The 19636-nt window shown below is 43.9% G+C and overlaps 1 protein-coding gene and 1 pseudogene across 6 annotated transcripts in view; one reads left to right on the top strand and one right to left on the bottom strand.

Annotated features, from left to right (window-relative positions):
• Scaf8 (SR-related CTD associated factor 8) overlaps positions 1 to 11738 on the bottom strand; it is a 142845-nt gene extending 131107 nt beyond the window's left edge. For 2 of the 6 annotated variants that reach the window (XM_059272800.1, XM_059272799.1), the window contains exons 1-2: positions 11582 to 11738; positions 4595 to 4657 (exon numbers count right to left, since the gene is read on the bottom strand). In XM_059272800.1, the coding sequence (XP_059128783.1) occupies positions 4595 to 4657; positions 11582 to 11611 (93 nt within the window). In that variant the 5' untranslated portion in view covers positions 11612 to 11738. Of the gene's footprint in view, positions 1 to 4594; positions 4658 to 10795; positions 10903 to 11085; positions 11219 to 11581 lie in introns of those variants that run through there. The other 4 variants (XM_059272802.1, XM_059272803.1, XM_059272801.1 and 1 more) reach the window with 4 other exon arrangements.
• Positions 2037 to 2448, top strand: LOC131918619 (large ribosomal subunit protein eL27-like; annotated as a pseudogene).
• Positions 11739 to 19636: the final 7898 nt, after the last annotated feature.

The following is a 19636-nucleotide window of genomic DNA, read 5'->3' as shown; positions in this document are numbered from 1 at the left end:
TATATGTTCTCATGCTAAAGAGAAAAGATAACTATAAAAAAGTATTAAGACTCAGCTAGTACAGTCTGTTTACAGACATACACCTTAGCCTTGGAGCTGCTTCTGTGCTTTAGGACTGAATAAATTATTAGTAAGCATACTATAGAGCCGGGGTTCTCAACCTGTGGGTCAAATGATTCTTCCACGGGTATAGCATATCAGATAACCTACATATCAGATATTTACATTACGAGTCAAAATAGTAGCAAAATTACAGTTATGAAGTAGCAACAAAAGTAAATTTATGGTTGGAGGTCACCACAACATGAGGAACTGTATTAAAGGGTTGCAGCATTAGGAAGGTTGAGAACCACTGCTATAATAAGAGAAGCCAAGTTTCTCACCATTAGGAAAGTAAATACAGATGGAGCTTGTGAAGGTATGATGAACTCATGGCTTTGTAGATGTGTCCAGAATTGTTTGTATGTGTGTAAAATAAAATGTCTATCTTGACTAATGACACACATATAGCCACCAAATGAAGCCTGAGTTTCTTGAAGAAATGGCAACCAAGGTTTGGGCAGGAATAGCTTACTGTATCAGAAAATAAGGGGATATTCCAAAATCTAATTAGCACTTATCAAAGTGCCCAAGAGTCAGCTTGAAGAACCTCTGATTAGTCAAAACTGACCATGGAAGATCTTTAAAGGCCAATGAATAAAAGAGAATCCATGCGTTTACAACACTATACACAATTATATTTACATATAAATTAAGAGAAGGGAAAGTGCTCACAAATGCAAAGAAATACAGATACAACAAATTTGGAAAATAACATTTGGGGACTATATTAGTACTAACTGACCCAGGCAAGAAATGAATTTATGCTAAAAACCAGTGGGCAAATTTGGGTGCTATTTTTTGTATTTCCATCAAAATATCTCACCAACAAGAGACATGGTACAAAGGTAGGAAAGCAAACAAATCTGTAGCCAAAAGCCACCACCCTGCTAATGAGATAGATGCTCCTTAAGTCAGGATGCATAATGTTATTTCTGGAGGAATCCTGCCTAAGATGCACAAAATTATGCAGCACCTGAGTCAATTTGAGAGAATTCCACATTGTCCTGCTGTCACCAAACACCACCACCTCAAGCTCTTAGAAAAAAAGAGTAACTGTTCTAAATTAAGAGACAAAACATTAAGGTATAGTATAGAAATTACCCTACAAGAAAGACTATGGGTACAATATAGAGTGTAACTAGGCAAAGATCTTCAACAGTAATTCTATCAATGTTAACCTCCCAAAGGATAACATTTTATTATCATTAAACAAATATCCTTTAAAAAAAATAAACAGCTATTCAGAGGTAACTGGCAACTGGAACTGGAATTTACTCTCAAAATATTCAGGAAAAAGTTTGTGTTCATGTGTCATAAAGAGAAAGCAAGCAAGCCAATGTGTTTAACACTAAGAATCTGGGGCTGGAGAGATGGCTCAGCAATCCTCTTGCAGAGGACTCAGGTTCAATCCTCAGCACCCACACAATGTCTCACAGCCATCTCTTATTCCAGTCCCAGGGGATCTGACACTCTGTTCTGACTTCTGTGAGGCACCCACTTGATGCACATATATACATACAAGCAAAGGGCTCAGACATAAAATAATAAAACAAATCTTTTCTTTAAAAGAATCTGGATGAAGTTTGCACCTAAAAATTTCTTCTTTTGCAACTTTTCTACCAAGTATGTTTCAAATAATTTTTTAAAAAATGAAAACTATATTTGGACATGATGCCAACTGTTATTAAAAGAAATTAATCAATGGGCCACACCTTTACAAAAGGCAAGGAAGAGGACTGGAGGGGGTCTTACAATCTCCCCACAATCATGTCCCCAGGTAGGGTTGCTAGGCACCTCTGGTTCAAGCAGAGCCTAAAGGCAGTGCGGCCTAATCGGCATCCAGGACTTTAGACCTGGGTCACTTGTATTAATTGGCTCTTGAGCTTTTGATTTACAAATTTCTGAGCTGCTCCTTGTCTTTCTTTTCTGCAGAAATGAGCAAGTTCATGAAACCTGGGACAGCAGTGCTGGTCCTAGCTGGACGCTACTCCAGACAAAGAGCCATAATCATGAAGAACAGTGATGATGTCACTTCAGATCGCCCTTACAGACACGCCCTGGTGGCTGCAATTGACTGTTATCCTCAGAAAGTGACAGCTGCCACCAAAAAGAAAATCACCAAAAGATCAGATTCACAAAAGTCCTTTCTGAAAGTTTATAACTACAATCACCTCATGCCCACAAGGTACTCTGTGGATATCCCCTTGGACAAAACTGTTGTCAACAAGGATGTCTTTAGAGACCCAGCTCTGAAACACCAGACTAGGCAGGAAGGAGGCCATGGTCAAGTTTGAGAAATGATACAAGACGGAAGAACAAATGGTTTTCCGAGAGCTTCCCATTTAGGTATATTTTTGTTTACATCATTAAAAATTAAAACAAACAGGAAACAACCCACAAAGGGCAAGAAAATCAGTACAGGGCTCAATCATACCTTTCTGCTCCTATCTAACACCTACAAAGTGCATTTCTATGGTAAAAATCACAATGGTCAACCTCAGTTTCCCCATTTGCAAACAGAATAGCACCCACCCAACCTTTTACATAGCTCTCCTAAAGAGTGGCTGAAACATGGCAACTGTTTGGGAGGAAGAGTTTAAAACAATAAACACAAATGGCCCTCCATATCTGTGGCTTCTGCAATAGTGAGTTCAACCAACCACAAATCAAAAATATCCAGGAAGAAACTGTTTGTATTCAACACGTGCTGACTTTTTGTCTTATTACTCCCTAAACAATATTCTACAGAACCAAATAAAAACTTACGGGAGAGGAGTTTTACCTGAAGAGTTGAACTACTCTGATTAATTCAAACGCTGTGTCAACTTTATGGCATAAAAACCATTACTGACTTAAAGAAAGCCATTAAGCCAGTTTGGGACAACCTTTCCAGTCTCACCATGTGGAGATCTCTACACTCCTGCCTGGGTTGTAGGACTTCAACTGTCTTGTACTTTAGTGGCAAGGTAGGAAACGAGCTCTGAGAACACCCCAAATTCAGAGGTACCAATTTTCCCCATACTTAGATCAAACAAAAGATTTTAAATAAAAATCTATTACTTTTCCAAAACTTAAGCTTTTGTCATCACTTAACAGAAGTTACACATGAAGTAACTCTCTCAATGACAGAAGAAAGAACCCTTAAAGATGAATCTTGCAGGAAATAGTTGTGATTCTAAAAGAACAAATGAAGGGGTTTTAAGTATGTCAGAAATTTTCAAATAAAATTCAACAGCACTGTCCTTTTTCCCACCGTTGGGAAAACAGGTTCGATCTACTGTGAGCACCACACAAGCAGAGCAATTTGGCTCTGTGTGGCAAATATTTGGACTAGTCAGCAGACCTGGACCTGAAGAGCAGGATCCCAGCAGCCCGCCATTGCAGGGAAGAATACAGGAACTAGAGGGCCTGCCTGGCTCTACAGAGGCTGAGGAAAGACAGGTTACAAGAGCATGCCTTCTGAGGGTACGTGTTCTGTGCCTGCCTCATTTATCGCTGTATCTAAGATAGGAAATTTCCTGATATATAATAAGCATTCACTAAGAATTAAATTAACGACGGGAAATCCTAGGCCTCTCCAATCAACCTATGAAAGTGACAAATAAGCCAGCACTCGTGAGACAGGGACAGCTGGATCTGTGAGTTCGAGGCCAGCCTGGTCTACAGAGTGAGTTCCAGGACAGCTAGGGCTACACAGAGAAACCCTGTCTGGAAAAACAAAATAAATGACAAATAATTTAAGTTGCAGATTTAAAAAACTCGTTTGTTACACATCTGCTTATCAGTCATAACTGTATGTTGGAAACATAAGCAATCTATTCTTCACTCCTAATAAATAGGGTAACGTCAATCGAGGTATTTCTTGACCCACAGTGGGTACACCTACAAACTCATTCCTTTGTCTTTAGTTTTATCAGTTCTTATAATGCAGAATTATAAAGATAAAATGAGTGCATAAAATCTGAATCACAGCAAAATATCATGTTCAACATCAAGTTTGAGACAGACTATGTAAGCACTCAGGCTACAAACACTGCTCACCAGTCCTGACTTCTGAGACATCTGTACAATAACTAACCCCTCTAGTAAAAAAATCTAAAATTGGATTTAGTTTTTGTTTCTCCACTCCTATAGCATACGTCGTTAATTTATTTTCAACCCTTAAATTATGAGGTCTATAAGTAATTCATATTAATTAAAATGTTATCAAGAATGTAGTGAAATTATGTAATACAGAATGCAAGTAAATTTATGACATGCTATTAAGACCAGTAAGTTTTCCTTCCCCATTTTTAAATAAATTCCAACATTTCTTATAAAACAATTAAGTTGTATTCCCTATATGCTCTTTTTAAGATTACTAATATATTTTAAGCAGCAAACTCCACTTGCTTCCCAAGTACTACCCATACAAGCAATACAGAATTTCACTACCAAGTCAAACCTAGCATTTCCCAGAGAGCCTGCCTTATGTGGGTTATAATCATCTTACTATGCTTCTTGTGTCCATGCTGCTGGAAAAGCAGTCTGTACAAGCAGGAGTAGAGGCACAATCCTGAGAGAAAGGAGTAGAGAAAGATGTTGAGAAAACAAAAACAGACAAAATGAGCTCACTGAAGAGTTTGAGCTCTCAGCCAGCTGAAGTTCAAGGTCATGGGTGATCACATTTTTGTCATACCCCTGAATCAGAGACTGTCCATTAACAGCAAATCTGGCCCCTAGAAAGAGATATCTGAAATTTCATATAGAAGTAATAAAATCATCACTAACTCTAAATTACCTACAGCAAATGATCATTAAAATATGACTGTTCCAGAGTTCCGGAGAGTGGAGATATACAAGTCCCTTAAATGTCAACAAAATTACTCTAACAAACTTAATACTAGTCTAGAATACCATGGTTTAATAATATATGAAATAGATTTCTTTTTTTTTTTTTTTTTTTTTTTTTTGGTTTTTCGAGACAGGATTTCTCTGTGTAGCTTTGCGCCTTTCCTGGAACTCACTTGGTAGCCCAGGCTGGCCTCGAACTCACAGAGATCCACCTGGCTCTGCCTCCCGAGTGCTGGGATTAAAGGCGTGCGCCACCACCGCCCAGCTGAAATAGATTTCAATAGTGACAATTTTTGTGTAATCTTGAATGGTTGAGATTATATACATTCAAATCATACAATATCAAAATCTATTCAATCTGAATCACTATTGTAGTCTAAATTTTTATTACTGTAAGAAAAAAAAATTACTGTATCATCATTTTAAAACACTAAATCCAAAACAGGCTTGAACACAATTACTATGGAACATAAAACTCTGGTATGTCTTAACTGGAATCCTCAATTGAGAAGTCCTGCCCCCTCCTCCCATTCCCCATACTCAAGTGAAAATTAAAAACAGAGTAAGAGTTCTGACTTAAAATTTTTCACCTAATCTATATTTCTACAATGCCCTAAAATTTACCTTTAAAGCAATGCTTAGGAGGCAAACTAGATCCTCAAAAACGTAACTGTATTCAATTAGTCAAAGATTCTTCCCACTAAAAGAATATCCAAGTTAAAAAATAAAATCATTTCTGTATTTTAAAACCACGTGTCCAGAAACATTAGCTACCATCAGTCACCCAGTAAATCACCATCCCTCATTTACTTGAGACATGCTCGTGTGGGCTCTACACTATATTCTAAATGCCGAGCAGTGTGCCAAGGATCTGAAGCAACACCATCACTGTTCTCACTGAGCTTATAACCCGGGTAAAGACTAAGAACTTAAAAGTATAGTCATCATTAGGAGGAAAAGTACAAAATGCTCTAAGACTATTTAATAAGACCTAAATCCATGATTCTCAACCAAGATTATGTTACTCCTCCCTTAAGGGATAACTGGTAACGCCTAAAGAGAATGGATGCCCCCAACAGGGAGGGTGCTACCCAGCATCTAGTGTGTAAGAGCTATGATGCTGCTAAATGACCTACACCTCACAGGATTGCTCCTCACAATAAATAACTACACAGCCCCAAATATCAACAGTACAAAGATAAAAGCACTGATCTCAACAACGGGGGTGGAAAGGATGGTAGTGTTAGTAAAGGCATCCTTAGTTTAAAACACTTAATTTAAAACCATCTTTAAATCATTTTCATAGAAAGAAAAATGACAGCCTGATACAATTAACCCAACTTCCCCTACAAAACAAAACAGAGAAAAGAGTGACACAACCCTGAAAGATGAAAATCAAAGAGAAATGTTTTACAAATGCTTCCCCTAAGTGTTTTCCCTGAGCCACAGCTAAAGCAAAATCACACAAACTAAAAACAAATTTAGCATGTTATTCTACCTTTTTCGTTTCCCTCAGGGCTACTACTAGATATTGATGGGCCTAAAAGTTCTGTAGTTATACAAATTGCCCACCTGGAATACAAAACTGGAAGTGAAGGAAAATGTAAACTATGAAAATGTACTGAATATTAGAGTGGGTCTAGAAAGTGTGTATCTTGGAATGGCTCAGAGTGAGCTATCCAAACCAAGGGATGCCAATGACAGAAGTCTCTGATACGTATAGACTTAGGTACCTTAACAATGATAACCAGGGGTTGGGGATTTAGCTCAGTAGGCCCTGGGTTCGATCCTCAGCTCCAAAAAAAAAAAGAAAATGATAACCAGGGCCAGGTATGCTGGCACGCACCTGTAATCTGTAATCTCGCTTCAAACATTGGGGAGGCAGAAGCAAGAGGACTGTTCCAAATTCTAGACTAGCCTCCTCTACAAATTGGTCCAGGGCAGCTAGGACTACCAAGACTCTATCCCAAAAACAGACTGGTCAATTTTTAGAAAGATGATAAAGAATCTTTCCAGAATTTAGCAACTGAGTAAATCTAAGAATTAAACTGCAATTAATTTTCTAGCATCTTAAACCCATAGACCCCACCCTACCTTCCACTCAACTCACTCAGAACAAGAAAAAGAAAACATATCATGGGGCAAGTAGTCTTCACTAACATAACCAGCTAGAAAATCACTGCTGAAGCAGATTCTATTATGTTAAAGACTTACTGTCAATTTTTCTGAGGTGTGAACAATATGGCTCAATCTGGCCTAGAACAAAGTATGTAGCCACCCTTAAATTCAGAGCACTCCTCCTGTCTCAACCTCCCAGGTGCTGGAATTACTAGTGTGTGTGTCAGGACACCCAACTTTCATATTTTAAGCATTTGAAGGTTAAAAAATGTCTTGCTAACAAACAGTACTGATAATTCTTTGAGCTGGCCAAGAGTGCAGTGCCACACACGTGTAATCCTGTAACCTTTAAGTTCTTAAATGAGTCTAATACACCCAAGTAAAATTCACCTCCTCAGGTTTTATCCAGACATAACCACTGTTAATCCACTCTTACACTTTTCATGGATTACCTTAAAGTGTGTTTTAAGATTTCTTCTCCGATTGCACTGAATTTTTCTAAAGATGGTATCATGTAAAGCCATTCTCTTCCCTTTCACTTTTCAAAAACAAGGCACAAGAGAAAGAGAAGGCCTCTATTAGAACAGCCTCCATGCAGTCTCTAGGTGCAGAGCATGGACAGCAGCTCCCACGAAGATGCTACCAAGAAACACTCAAGGCATCCCCAATTTGGTCCATACAGTTAAGCTGTCCTTCTCACTGGACGAAGACTCCAAGTCACTGTAAGAAGTAACTACCTGGAACAGCAACTCTAGTACCTGGTAGTGACTAATCCATTCAGTTCAGCTACTCCACTCAAGATTTCATTCTCAGGGAAGTCTTCAAAGTAAGGACAACTTTCTCTCATTGGATCAGGACTGACAATATGTACTGGCCCTGGGATTACCTCTCATTCAACTCATGGTTATGAAGAGGAATTTACCACAAAATTCTTGAACAAAGGATCACCTAATAGAGGATATTTAGTACAGTGGTGAAGGACAGAGAAATCCTTTGAGAAATTATGATAGGAGGAAGTTGATAGATGATGACTCAGAATGAAATTTTTTCACATTTTGCAGATTAATTATAAAAGGCTGTATTCTTAGCTTCACAATCTCTAGCATCTTATTTCCAAGATAAACAGGAAATAAGACTGGGTAGTTCAGTCTTTAAAGCCTAAGAATTAGCAAGCCTTTGCTAAGCATTTCATATTTTAAACATCTGTTTGCTGTGGATATCGCTCTGTATAAATAAAATGCTGATTGGCCAGTAGCCAGGTAGGAAGTATAGGCGGGACAAGCAGAGAATTCTGGGAAGCGGAAGGCTGAGGCAGAGAAGCACTGGCAGCCACCGCAATGAGATGTTAACCTGTAAGCCACGAGCCATGTGGCAACTTATAGATTAATAGAAATGGGTTGATTTAAGATATAACAACAGTTAGCAAGAAGCCTGCCACGGCCATACAGTTTATAAGTAATATAAGTCTCTGTGTGTTTACTTGGTTGGGTCTGAGCGGCTGCGGGACTGGCGGGTGAGAGAGATTTGTCCTGACCGTGGGCCAGGCAGGATCAGGAAAACTCTAGCTACATCTGTTTATTTTGTTTTTGTTTTAGACAGGTTGTACAATACGATTCAGTCTGTCCTAGAACAAAGTATGTAGCCCAGGCCAGCCTCAAACTCAAAGCAATCCTCCTGTCTCAACCTCCCAGGTGCTGGAATTACTAGTATGTGTCAAGACACCCAACTTTCATATTTTAAGCATTTGAAGGTTAAAAAATGTCTTGCTAACAAACAGTACTGATAATTCTTTGAGCTAGCCAAGAGTGTGGTGCCACACACCTGTAATCCCAGCACTCAGGAAGCTGAACCTACAGCAAGACCCTGTCTCAACAATACTAATGACAGCTATTATTACCATGAGCTAAATTTTGATGCCTTAAAAGCCAAATTCACTGTGAGTACTTGAAAACATGATTTCCTCCCAAGCCTGTAATTCAGACTCCTTTTCATTTTTGTACTTTAAAAACATGACTTAATAGAACAGTAATGAATGAGCTGCTCCGGTGCTCCCTTCCAATAGCAAAGCATGCACTACAGCAGCCACACATGCACAATATTATCATCACTTTCTTCTCTTCTAAATTAACAAGGCTATGCACTTTGTCCTTAAACAAAAGTATAGAGGGCCAAGCCTAGTGCAAGCCTATAATCCTGCTACTAGAGCTGAGGAAGGAGGATCCCATAATAAATACAAGTCTTTTCTGGACTACAGAGTGAGCTCAAGTGTTTCCAGCCTAGGCAACCTAAGTAAGGACTTCTCTCACAACAAAAAAGAGGACTGGGATATTATAACTCAGTAGTAAGAGCCCTAACATAGCATGTAAAGGGCCCTACTTCGATTTCCAGTCTGAGGGAGGTTCTAGATTTTTCCTAAATGTATTTATCTTCCTCAACTGAGTCCATCTTATATTTGTAAGTTAACTCCACTTTAAGTCACTTTAAAAGTTTACATCACATTAAGACAGAAAGGTAAAGATTTAAGTTGTTTGAAATTCTTAGGGGAAAAGACAGGAGTGGAGGAGTGCTACACACTAAAATTGGCTCTCAAACTCTGCTCTAGTAGACACAACAGGAGAAAAGAGGCAGCACACCCAAGGAGGTGTGTAACCATCAGGCCCCTTATCCTTCCAACTAAAATGGAAAGCCCATTCCTCCTCCACACTGCTCTACTGTGGCCTCAAGCACTCACACTTATTTACACCTATCACTGTAGGGATCTGCTGTAAAACCCCTGGGGTAGAAGGGAAGACACATTGGTGATCTCCTAAACAAAGAGGGAAATTCACCATAATGGAAGAGGGTTAAATCCAGGAACTTGGAAATAGGAGAAAAGAAGGGAGTTTTGTTTTGTTCTGAGAAAGGGTCTCTATATTACAGCTCTGGCTGTCCTGGAACTCACTCTGTAGACCAGGCTGGCCTTGAACTCAGAGATCTACCTACCTCTGCCTCAGTGCTGAGATCAAAGGTGTGAACCACAAGACCCCACTAAGAAGGGAGTTTTTTGTAACTAAAGAACTTAAATATTAGTGCTGTATGCAGCAAATAAAAAAGCCACATGGCTGTTTTCCTATACAGTTACAAAATATTAAAAATAGTTAATTACAGTATCACTAGATTCCTTTTAGTCCATATTCTAAATATAGATCATGGGGTGAGAGAATTAAGTTTTATATAAGGAAATATCTGACCATATTATCAGTTATAAATTCACATGCTTCCCAAATACATTGCTCTCATTATCAGGAAGTTCACCACTACTTAAAGTAATATGCATAATTAAAGTGGCATGAACTTTACCCCTTTGCAGCATTTCCCAAGTGCTACCTTAAACAGAAAAAAAAAAGATGAAATTGCAGAACGGCATTTAAAAGCACCGTCCCATTTGGACATCCATAAATGCTATTTTAAAAGATCATGTACTAAAGTCATATTACTGAGTAAAGCGTTAGCACTTCCAAATCAAAAGTTCTGAAAACTATGCTAATTAGTTAGCATATATTTAAATATTTTTCTAAGAGGTACAAGATTACAAGGATAATGCTGACTGAGCTGGTATTTGCTTCATACATTTAATGTTCAAATTAGATCCTAGCGATATTAATCGTTTAAAATTTGATTTTTTTTTTGAAACCAATCAGTAAATTCAGCTAACAGTGAAAAATCAGACACCTGCCTTTAAAAAAAAAAAAATATGCTTAACTTGACACGTGAATGAGCCCGTGGCAAGATTCTCCCAGCTTCTTTTCTCCTGGGTGCACAATGTCTCCCTAACATTTGTGTCTTTCTCCCTAACTGATGATCAGAAGGACAAGTAGAAATAGGGAAAAGGAGGGAGGGAGGGAGGGGGATAAGAGAGGGAGGAGGGAGGGAAAGACAGGGAGAGGGGGAGGGAGAGAGAAGGAGGGGGACGAGAGAGGAGAGAGAAATCACAGAATAATGTTGCCTCCCTACCAACCATCCAATTAGCTAAGTCCCTGGCTGGCAAGTTACCTAGTCAACAGAACCTCAATAATAAACACTACGTGTAACGTGACTTCGGATCACCACCCCGTGGGTCCTCTCCAAGGCCTCGCATCCGTGTGTCAGCTTCCTCCAATCGCCCGGGAGGACCTGCGGAGTGATGTCCTGCAACAGCTCAGACCCTCGCCGGGGCCGCGGGGCCGCGGGGTGGGTGGGTGGGTGGGCGGACCAGGCTTCGGTGGAACGCACCCGGGGGAGCCCGGAGCGGCCGCCGCCACCTCCTCGGGAACCGGCCCGCCCGGCCTCCGACCCTCCCCTTACCCTCCCCCAGCCCTCCCCCAACCAAGCCCGGCCCGGCCCCGGGGAGGGGCGCGCGGGCCGTTCCCCTCCCCCACGGCCACCCGGCCGCCGTCGCCCCACCCGGGGGAAGGGGTGGTGGGGAGGGGGAACTGCGGCCCCGGGCCCTGGCTCGGCGCGCGAGCCCCCGGGGCCGGGCCTGGCGGGAGGCCGGGGCTGCGGTACGAACCTCGCTGTTGAAGGTCTTCACGGCCTCCATGTTTGTCTGCGCAGAGGCCCCGGGGCCCGGCGAAGGAAGAGGCGGCGGCGGCCGGCGCGTTGCGTGCGGAGAGAGGGGCGGGCGACGGGCCCTCCAGGAGGCCGCGGAGCGCGGGGCGAGCAGGCGACGCTCCTCAGCGCCGGCGAGGCCCCGGCATGGCCGCGGGGCGGGCGCAGCGAGCAGGACGGAGGCCGCCGGGGCGGGTCGGCGGCGGGGGAGGGGCTGGCGCGGCGCCTTCTCTTGCTTCTCCGCCCCGCTCGGCGGCGGCGGCGGCGGCCTCCTCCACACTCAAGGCTCGGGTCCCCTCCACTCTCCGCCCCCTTCTGCGCCTCCTGCCTCTTCCTCCCACAGGCTCCCGCCTGTCGCCTCCCCGCCGCCCTAGGCCGCGGGAACCTGCAGCGCGCAGCGAAGACACAGGAGGAAGCGCTGACCGCGGCGGCTGCGGCATCCAATATGGCGGACGCGGTCGGGCCGCGCACTCCGAGTCGGCGGCGCCGGCCAGCGCGCCCCCTGGCGACCGGGCCGCGCGAGGCGCCCCCCCTCCGCTCGCCCTCCCCCCCCCCCCCCCACGGCCCGCGCCAGACCATCGAGACGGGCGCCGGCCAGAGCGGCCCGAGTCGCCCTGGCGGGAGAGGGACCGCGTCCCACGCCCCGGGAGCGAGCGCTGCGGCGCGGATGGAGGATCTCGCCCGGTGGCGGCGGCTCCCGCCGATCGGCGCTGCTCTTGAGAAAAAAAAATCCCCCAGTGCAGGCGGGGGCGGGGGAAGAGAACAAATGGAGGAAACCACACGGCATCTCCACGGCCGTTTCCCAGTGGGCTGGCGTCGGCCCCGGAGGCGGGGTGCAAGTGCCCGTGAGAACTTCAGCGGGGATTGACTTGGAGGAGAAACCCCCCCCCCCCCCGGGAGAATGGATGCTTCGTCGTCACCGTGTGCCCGAGCGTCCCAGCCGCGGGAAGCGAACGCTCCGCACAAAAGCTGCCGGGGGACGCGTGCAACGCGTGCGGCAGCCGTGCGGGGAAATGCGGGCTCAGCGATCCGGGCCTGAGCATCTCGGAGGCGGGAAGGAACCCAGAACGCCCCGTTTGGACGGGGAAACGCAACCCATATATATATGTTTTTTAGGAAGTGGGTTATTCTCAAGGAATTTTGCCTCGGATTATCGGTGCAGAGGGATGGTTGCAGATTTTAGGATCGAGACGTGCTACTGACTGGCGGAGCACCTTGGTGCTTATTTGAAGTTAAACGAGGAGAGGGGTGTTCCCTCTGAACGTTCCCACACATACTGACTGGCCACCTTGTTGAAAGTCATTTGCCCATCGCGCTCCCCAGATTCGTGCAAAAGGAAGAGGAGAAAATAGGCTGCTTTAGATTAAAGTATTTCCTAAGTCCTGAGTCCAGAACCCCGTGAAACACAAAGCAAGTTCCTCACTGGCGTTTTAGGGTCTTTACATTCGCTTCATTCACACATTTGCTGTTGGCACTGGCTGTTTAGAAGGTAAAAATAATGATGGGAAGCTTCCATTTTTTTTCCCCTGCTATCTCAAGTGCACACCTCCTCTACCGTTTGCAGTGTTCATTCCTGACGATCCTGCTGGCTCCGTGTACCTTACATTTTCTGGACAGTAGCCAGGAGGATCTATTTTAGACACATCCCTTGCTTAAATGAGTCCCTGTACTGCTTTTCCATTGCCCTTCAGATACACCCTAACTTCTTACAGAGGTGTGAAGGCCCTGCTACCCCAGCCCATGCCACTCTTCCACACTGTCCCCCTGTCACTTGATAACAGATAGCATTTGCCCACTGAGTAATTTGTATGTGCCTCTTCCCTTAGCTAGTTGCTGTTGCTCATGGTTGGTTAGTTGGTTTTGTTTTTCACAGCTGATGGTGCAGGAGGTCTCTGATCATGCCGTGCTGGGACTTGAGGTTGACATTCAGCCCTACTCAAGCTAGGTTGTCACAAGAGTTCCCACTTTGGCCACTTTTACTCAGTCACACATAGAGCAAGTGTGACTAAGTTACACAGGTCGAGTAATTAAAATGCAGTATAAACCACTGACCCAAACCAGTTAATGCGCTGTGCAATTTGCCTTAAGAAGGATTCCTCATCCAGGAAAATACCAGAGGACTTGGAGGGGAAGAGGAAGGGGTGGCCTCAGGGTCCTCTGCAGATAAGACAATAAAGTAAGGGGGAAGGAAAAGGAAGAATCTAGAGTCTTGGAGTCTGAACCATTTACAAGGTTTGTGTGCAGCAACACACACACCTCCAGGATGTAAAAGCCTCAGCGCTCATACCCACATTGTATGTGTATTTCTATGTACAGACTGCAAGTAAGGATTATGACTCCCAATATCAAAAAAACAGTCGGAGCGAGCTTAAGCATAAAAGAATTCCCTGTGCACATTTTTTATGTTTCTTTGGGTTTTTTTTTTTTGAAACAGGTTTTCTCTGTGTAACTTTGGCCATTCTGGAACTCACTCTGTAGACCAGGCTGGCCTCCACCTACCTCTGCCTCTCGAGTGCTGGGATGAAAGGCCATGTGCCGCCACCTCCTGTGAAGACCATCAACTCATTCTGAAAAGCTGATAAGGGAAGATTGAGCTGGAGTACAGCCGTCACTGGAATCATGACATGTCCCAGAGCCTATGGCTACCACATTGGGGTACTCAAGCCTAGCTAGAGACCATGACTATCTGGACAGGATGCCTCCTGGATACCGGGGAAATGTGAAACAGCACTAAGCAAGAAGCAGCTTATCAGATCTCCATGGAATGATAGATACCCGATATCTTTTAATACAAACATCTGGAGTATTGTTTAATCCAGAACTAATAATTCTCAGAAAAAAATGGAGACTTGAGACTCAGCATTATGGAACAGCTTAGGAGGTTTGGGGACACCTTACATCTTATAGGAAGAAAGAAAGGGTCAAAGCTGACTAGAAAGCAGTATGTTCTTCAGAGACAGAGCTGGGAGCGGCAAGATGGCTCAGTGGGTAGAGGTGCTTGTCACCGGTCCTGACGACCTGAGCTCCATCCCTTGAACTCCCATGATAGGAGAGAAGTGTCTCCTGAAAGTCGTTTTCTGACTTCCGCACGTGTATGTGGCAGGTACACAGAAACAAACACAACCAATCAGTTAATATCAATCAAAAATAATAATTGCTATATGGTCCAGCAATTCTACTTATGGATGTATACCCCAAAGAACTGAAAGCAGAGATTTGAAGAAATGGTCATCCCCTCTCTTCATAGCAGGAATTGAAGAGATGGTCATCCCCCTCTGTTCATAGCAGGAATTGAAGAGATGGTCCTTCCCCCCTGTTCATAGCAGGAATTGAAGAGAAATTCATACCCTCTGTTCATAGCAGGAATTGAAGAGATGTTCATACCCTCTGTTCATAGCAGGAACAGTGACAACTTGGACAAATGACAAGTTCATAGTAGTTAAAAGAGGTTAGTAACCTAAGAGACTATCAGTAAATACATGAACAGGTGTGGTGGCACATGCCTTTAATCCCAGCACTCGGAGGCACAGACAGATCTCTCTGAGTTCAAGGCCAGCCTGCTCTACATAGTAAGTTCCAGGCCAACCAGGGATATATAGACCCTGTCTCAAAAAAACTAAACAAACAAAAGGATGTATCTATAGAATAAAAAACTATTCAGCCCTGAAAAAGAAAGAGACTTCTGATACATATACAATATAATAAAGTCTGCTAAGTGAAGTAAGCCAGTCACAGAAGAGCATGCATGGTATGATTCGTATAGACAGACTGAGGTTACTGAGTGGTAGGATGAGGGACGAGTTATGTAATGGATTCAGGTTCGGATCAGAAGGTGAAAAGGTCCTGAAGGTGACTGGTAGTGGACTGCACAGCAGGGATACACTCTATTCTAAAGAAACGCACTTAAAGGGGTTAACGTTAAATTCTTTTTTTGTCTTTTTCTTTTTAAATTTTATCTTATGTGCGTGAGGGTGTCAGATTCCCTAGAATTGGAGTTATAGACAGGTGTTAGCTGCCATGTGGGTGCTGGGAATTGAACCTGGGTCTCCTGGAAGGGCAGGCAGTGCTCTTAACCACTGAGCCACCTCTCCAGCCCCAAATTTTTTTCAGATATTTCTAACCACAAAAGATGCTTAGAATAAATCTAGAAATACAAAAACTGTATGTGAGAGACTATCAGGTACAAAAGAGTAGAAGGCATGCTGCCGATCATACACGTGGAGCTGAGCTATATAGCCTGGCCCCCAAATTTACATGTTAAAAATCCTGACTGTACCTGGTGGTACAGCTTCTTTACTGGGGTAGTTCAATGAGAACAAGGCCAATGGAGTCGGTCCTAATCCAATCTGACAGGTGCCAGAAGAGACGAGGATGCGGAGACCCACGAAGAGAAGACCCTGGTGAAGTCTTCATAGAAACTGAGCCTGCCAGCACCTTGCCCTTGAACTCCAGGGCTCTTGAAGGGTGAGGAGGGCACGTGCGCTGCTGTTTCCACTCCCTCTACGGTACTGCATTATCACAGACCCACCAAGCCGGCACAGGTGGTACACAATGCTCTGAGGCTGAGCACCCAACACTTTCCAAAATCTGCAGCCTAAGCGCAGAGAGGACAGTTGCCAAACTGTTTTTATTTTTGGAGGACATTTGAATTTTCCTCTCAAGAGTAAATGGTTCTTCATTGAGGAGGGCTGCTATTTTTGTTTACACAGGTAAATACAGCTCTTCTGCAATGAAGCTCAGGAAAATGGAGCATCCTCCCACAGCTCCCTGGGATTCCACACACATGTGTTGGGGTTGCTGGCCAGGTTCTTAGGCCAGCTTAGAGTCAGGATCACATTGTGACAGGGGCAGAAAAGATTCCAGCTCGTCATGGGCCTTGGGAGGATTACATTGCCTTGACTAGGAGAGATTTGGTCCAAGGTACCTGCTCCCAAAGAAACCAGTAGAATTTTCCTCCCTTCTGATTAGTTTAGCACAACGTAAGATGAAGCTTTGCAGGTAAATAAAGCAGAGGCTTAGAATGGTGTGATTTGTTGGGCGGTGGTGGCACTTACCTTTAATCCCATCACTCTGGAGGTTTAGGCATTTAGATCTCTGTAAATTCAAGGCTAGCCTGGTGTACAAAGAAAGTTCCAGGACAGCCAGGGCTACATACACACACACACACACACACACACACACACACACACACACACACACACAAAACTGTCTTGAAAAATAAAAACAAAAGACAAAACAAAACAAAAAGAACGGTGTCATTTGTGCCATGGAGGGAGGGAGATAGGGTAATTTGGTCACGTGTCAAAGGGCCCCACTGCTGCCCGCCACCACCACCAACGCCACCACCACCACCACCGCTGCTGGGCTTTACAATTAGATACTCCATTTCTCTTAGATAAACCTTTTATGTTTTTAAGTTTTTTTTTCTTCCTGAATTTCTCTTTGACTCCCCTTGCCCTGATACTTTTGTTTTTTGACCATCTCTTCTACTGAATACATAAAGTTGAGTAAGATAAAATGATAGTGACGTAAAAAGGAACAAAGATAAGAGGCCAGTTCTGCCTGTGGTGGTGGCACATGGCTGTAATCCCAGCCCTCAGGAGCAAAGGCAGGTGATCTCTGAGCTCAGGGCCAGCCTGATCTACAGAGCGAGTTCCAGGACAGCCAGGGCTACACAGAGAAGCACTGTCTCAAAAAACCACAAAGAGAGACAGAGAGACAGAGAGAGAGAGAGAAGCAAGTTCTTACAAGAAAAGAATAGTAAGGAAGCCTGATAGCTAGGTAGCTAGACAGAGGTCTGGGAGTTCCTTTAAATTTAGTAAAAAGTATTCCCCTGCGGCTTTCAGTAAGAACAACCTCAGCACTATGCTGAGGGTAAAAATCATGGGGGTGCAAATGGCCAGAGATTACTAAACACCCTTCACCAGGAGGCCACTGTAAAATAAGAGCTAATGGGGACAGGGAATGAAGGACATGATTCCTGAGTGTCCATCAAGGTGGCCTAGGTCCCAGCAGCAGGTTCAAAGATAGCACAGGTGGCAACATCAGAGGAGCTGCAGGCTTGGGGACATGACCAGTTCTGACATCAATTGGTGACCTTTTTCCGGCACAGTCATGGCTACACAAAAAGAATGCACTAAGTAAGGCAGCATGCACTTGGAATCCTAGGGTGTGCAGAGCCCCAAGTTCGATCTCCAGCACTGCATACATTACGCGTCATTATACATCATTGTGATCCAAGCATTCAGACATCCAGAGTTCAAGGCCATCCTCAGCCTCAGCCACATATCAAGTTCAAAGACAATCTGAGCTACATAAGACCCTGTCTCAAAAAATAAAATGATAAGCAAAAGCCAACGTGGTTAAAATAAGGTTGTCCAAGTGATTTCCAAGTTACACACCTGCCTGACGAGCATGGGCATTCTGTACTTATTTATTTAAGGATAGAGGCACAGGGCAGCATCAGCAACAGAGTGAATGAAGTCCTATGGGGAGTAGGAGGGCCCCAAAATGCCCAGAGGTGGGGAGGGGACAGGCAAGAAGGACGCTGGTCTGTGTCAACATCGGAAATGAGTGAAAAGAGGGAAAATGCTCCCCTGAGAATCTGTAACCACAAACGAGGCCTCAAAAGCAAATTTGTGGTGTAATTCCTAATACCTGGGCGATGCAAAAAACCTCATGCAAAGAAATGATTTTAAGTCGGTATTGGGTTGGCCATCTGCCAGGCAGCTCAGAAGAGGAAAGCAACCGACAGAACCGGTGAAGAAGTCTGGCAAAAGTCCATTACGAATATGATTAAAGAGCTGAACGTCGGCTGAGAAGAAAGCCATGTTTTGATGTGACTTTTTTGATGCTTAAGGTGCTGCTTCAGGAAGAAGCCCAGACCAACACAGGTGCTCTTTGCCTTGAGCAAGTTTTCCCACAATGGTGGTGGGAAACCGTGCACGGAAGCTTCCAGAAACAAGAGACGGGAGTCCAGGAAGTGGACTTGACAGAATCAGAATGCAGATTTTTAATACGCTTCCTGCAATCGGAGCAGCCGCTCTGATGAAAACAACAGATGCTGAAAGAGAACGGTCTGTCTGGTCGGCTCCGAAAGTTCCCAGCGCGAGATGCAGGCTGAAGACAGGAAGAGGAACGTGGGACCCTGAAACGACGTTTGCCTTGAGAGCGTGTTTTCGTTCCAGACAAACTTGAACTTTGGGCTCTGACAGGCTTCTAGGCAAAAGAGGGCAAAAGTCAAAGCTGAGAGTCTGGCCAGGAGAGAACCACGTGGGACCTCAGAGGGCTACACCCCAGGCCAGGGTGAAAACGGAGTCCGCTCTTTCCCGACTGCGCTCCAGGCAACCTGGAGAACAGCTTCCTCGACCCGAGCAAAGGAGAAAATGCTGTGCAGCCCAGCTGCGCTTGTTTGCTTTTCTCGTAAAGAGTTAAATCTTGGCTGAACATTTGATACTGCAAAGAACATCTTCAACATCTCCCAGAATTCATCAACGCTTTAATTTTATAGCAATCAAAGCAGATAATGACAGACATCAAAATGGCAAAAGTATGTTCAGAAATTGTTAGAAATTTTGTCACAAACCTAAGCCCAAGCCAAGTCATTGAACGACTTTTTTTTTTTTTAAGATTTATTTATTCATTATGTATACAGTGATCTACCTGCATGTATGTCTGCAGGCCAGAAGAAGGCACTAGATCTCATAGTTGTGAGCCACCATGTGGTTGCTGGGAATTGAACTCGGGACCTCTGGAAGAACAGCCAGTGCTCTTAACCTCTGAGCCATCTCTCCAGCCCCAAACAATTTTTTTTTTTTTATGAAAACTAAAATCAACAACTCAAAGAGTGATTTTTACTTATTTTAATTTATTTTCTTTTATAATATTTAGTGTGTGTGTATGTGTGTGTATGCGAGTATGTGTGGATATATGTGTATGTGTGAATGTATATATGTGTGTACATGCGTGTGTATGTGTGTGTGTGTGTGTGTATACATACATGTGCAGCTGTGAAGGC

The sequence above is a fragment of the Peromyscus eremicus genome, chromosome 8b (genome assembly GCF_949786415.1).
Source record: "Peromyscus eremicus chromosome 8b, PerEre_H2_v1, whole genome shotgun sequence".
NCBI classification, from domain to species: domain Eukaryota; kingdom Metazoa; phylum Chordata; class Mammalia; order Rodentia; family Cricetidae; genus Peromyscus; species Peromyscus eremicus.
The sequence above is the reverse complement of the archived record's forward strand: the minus strand, read 5'-3'. Positions and strand labels throughout refer to the sequence as shown.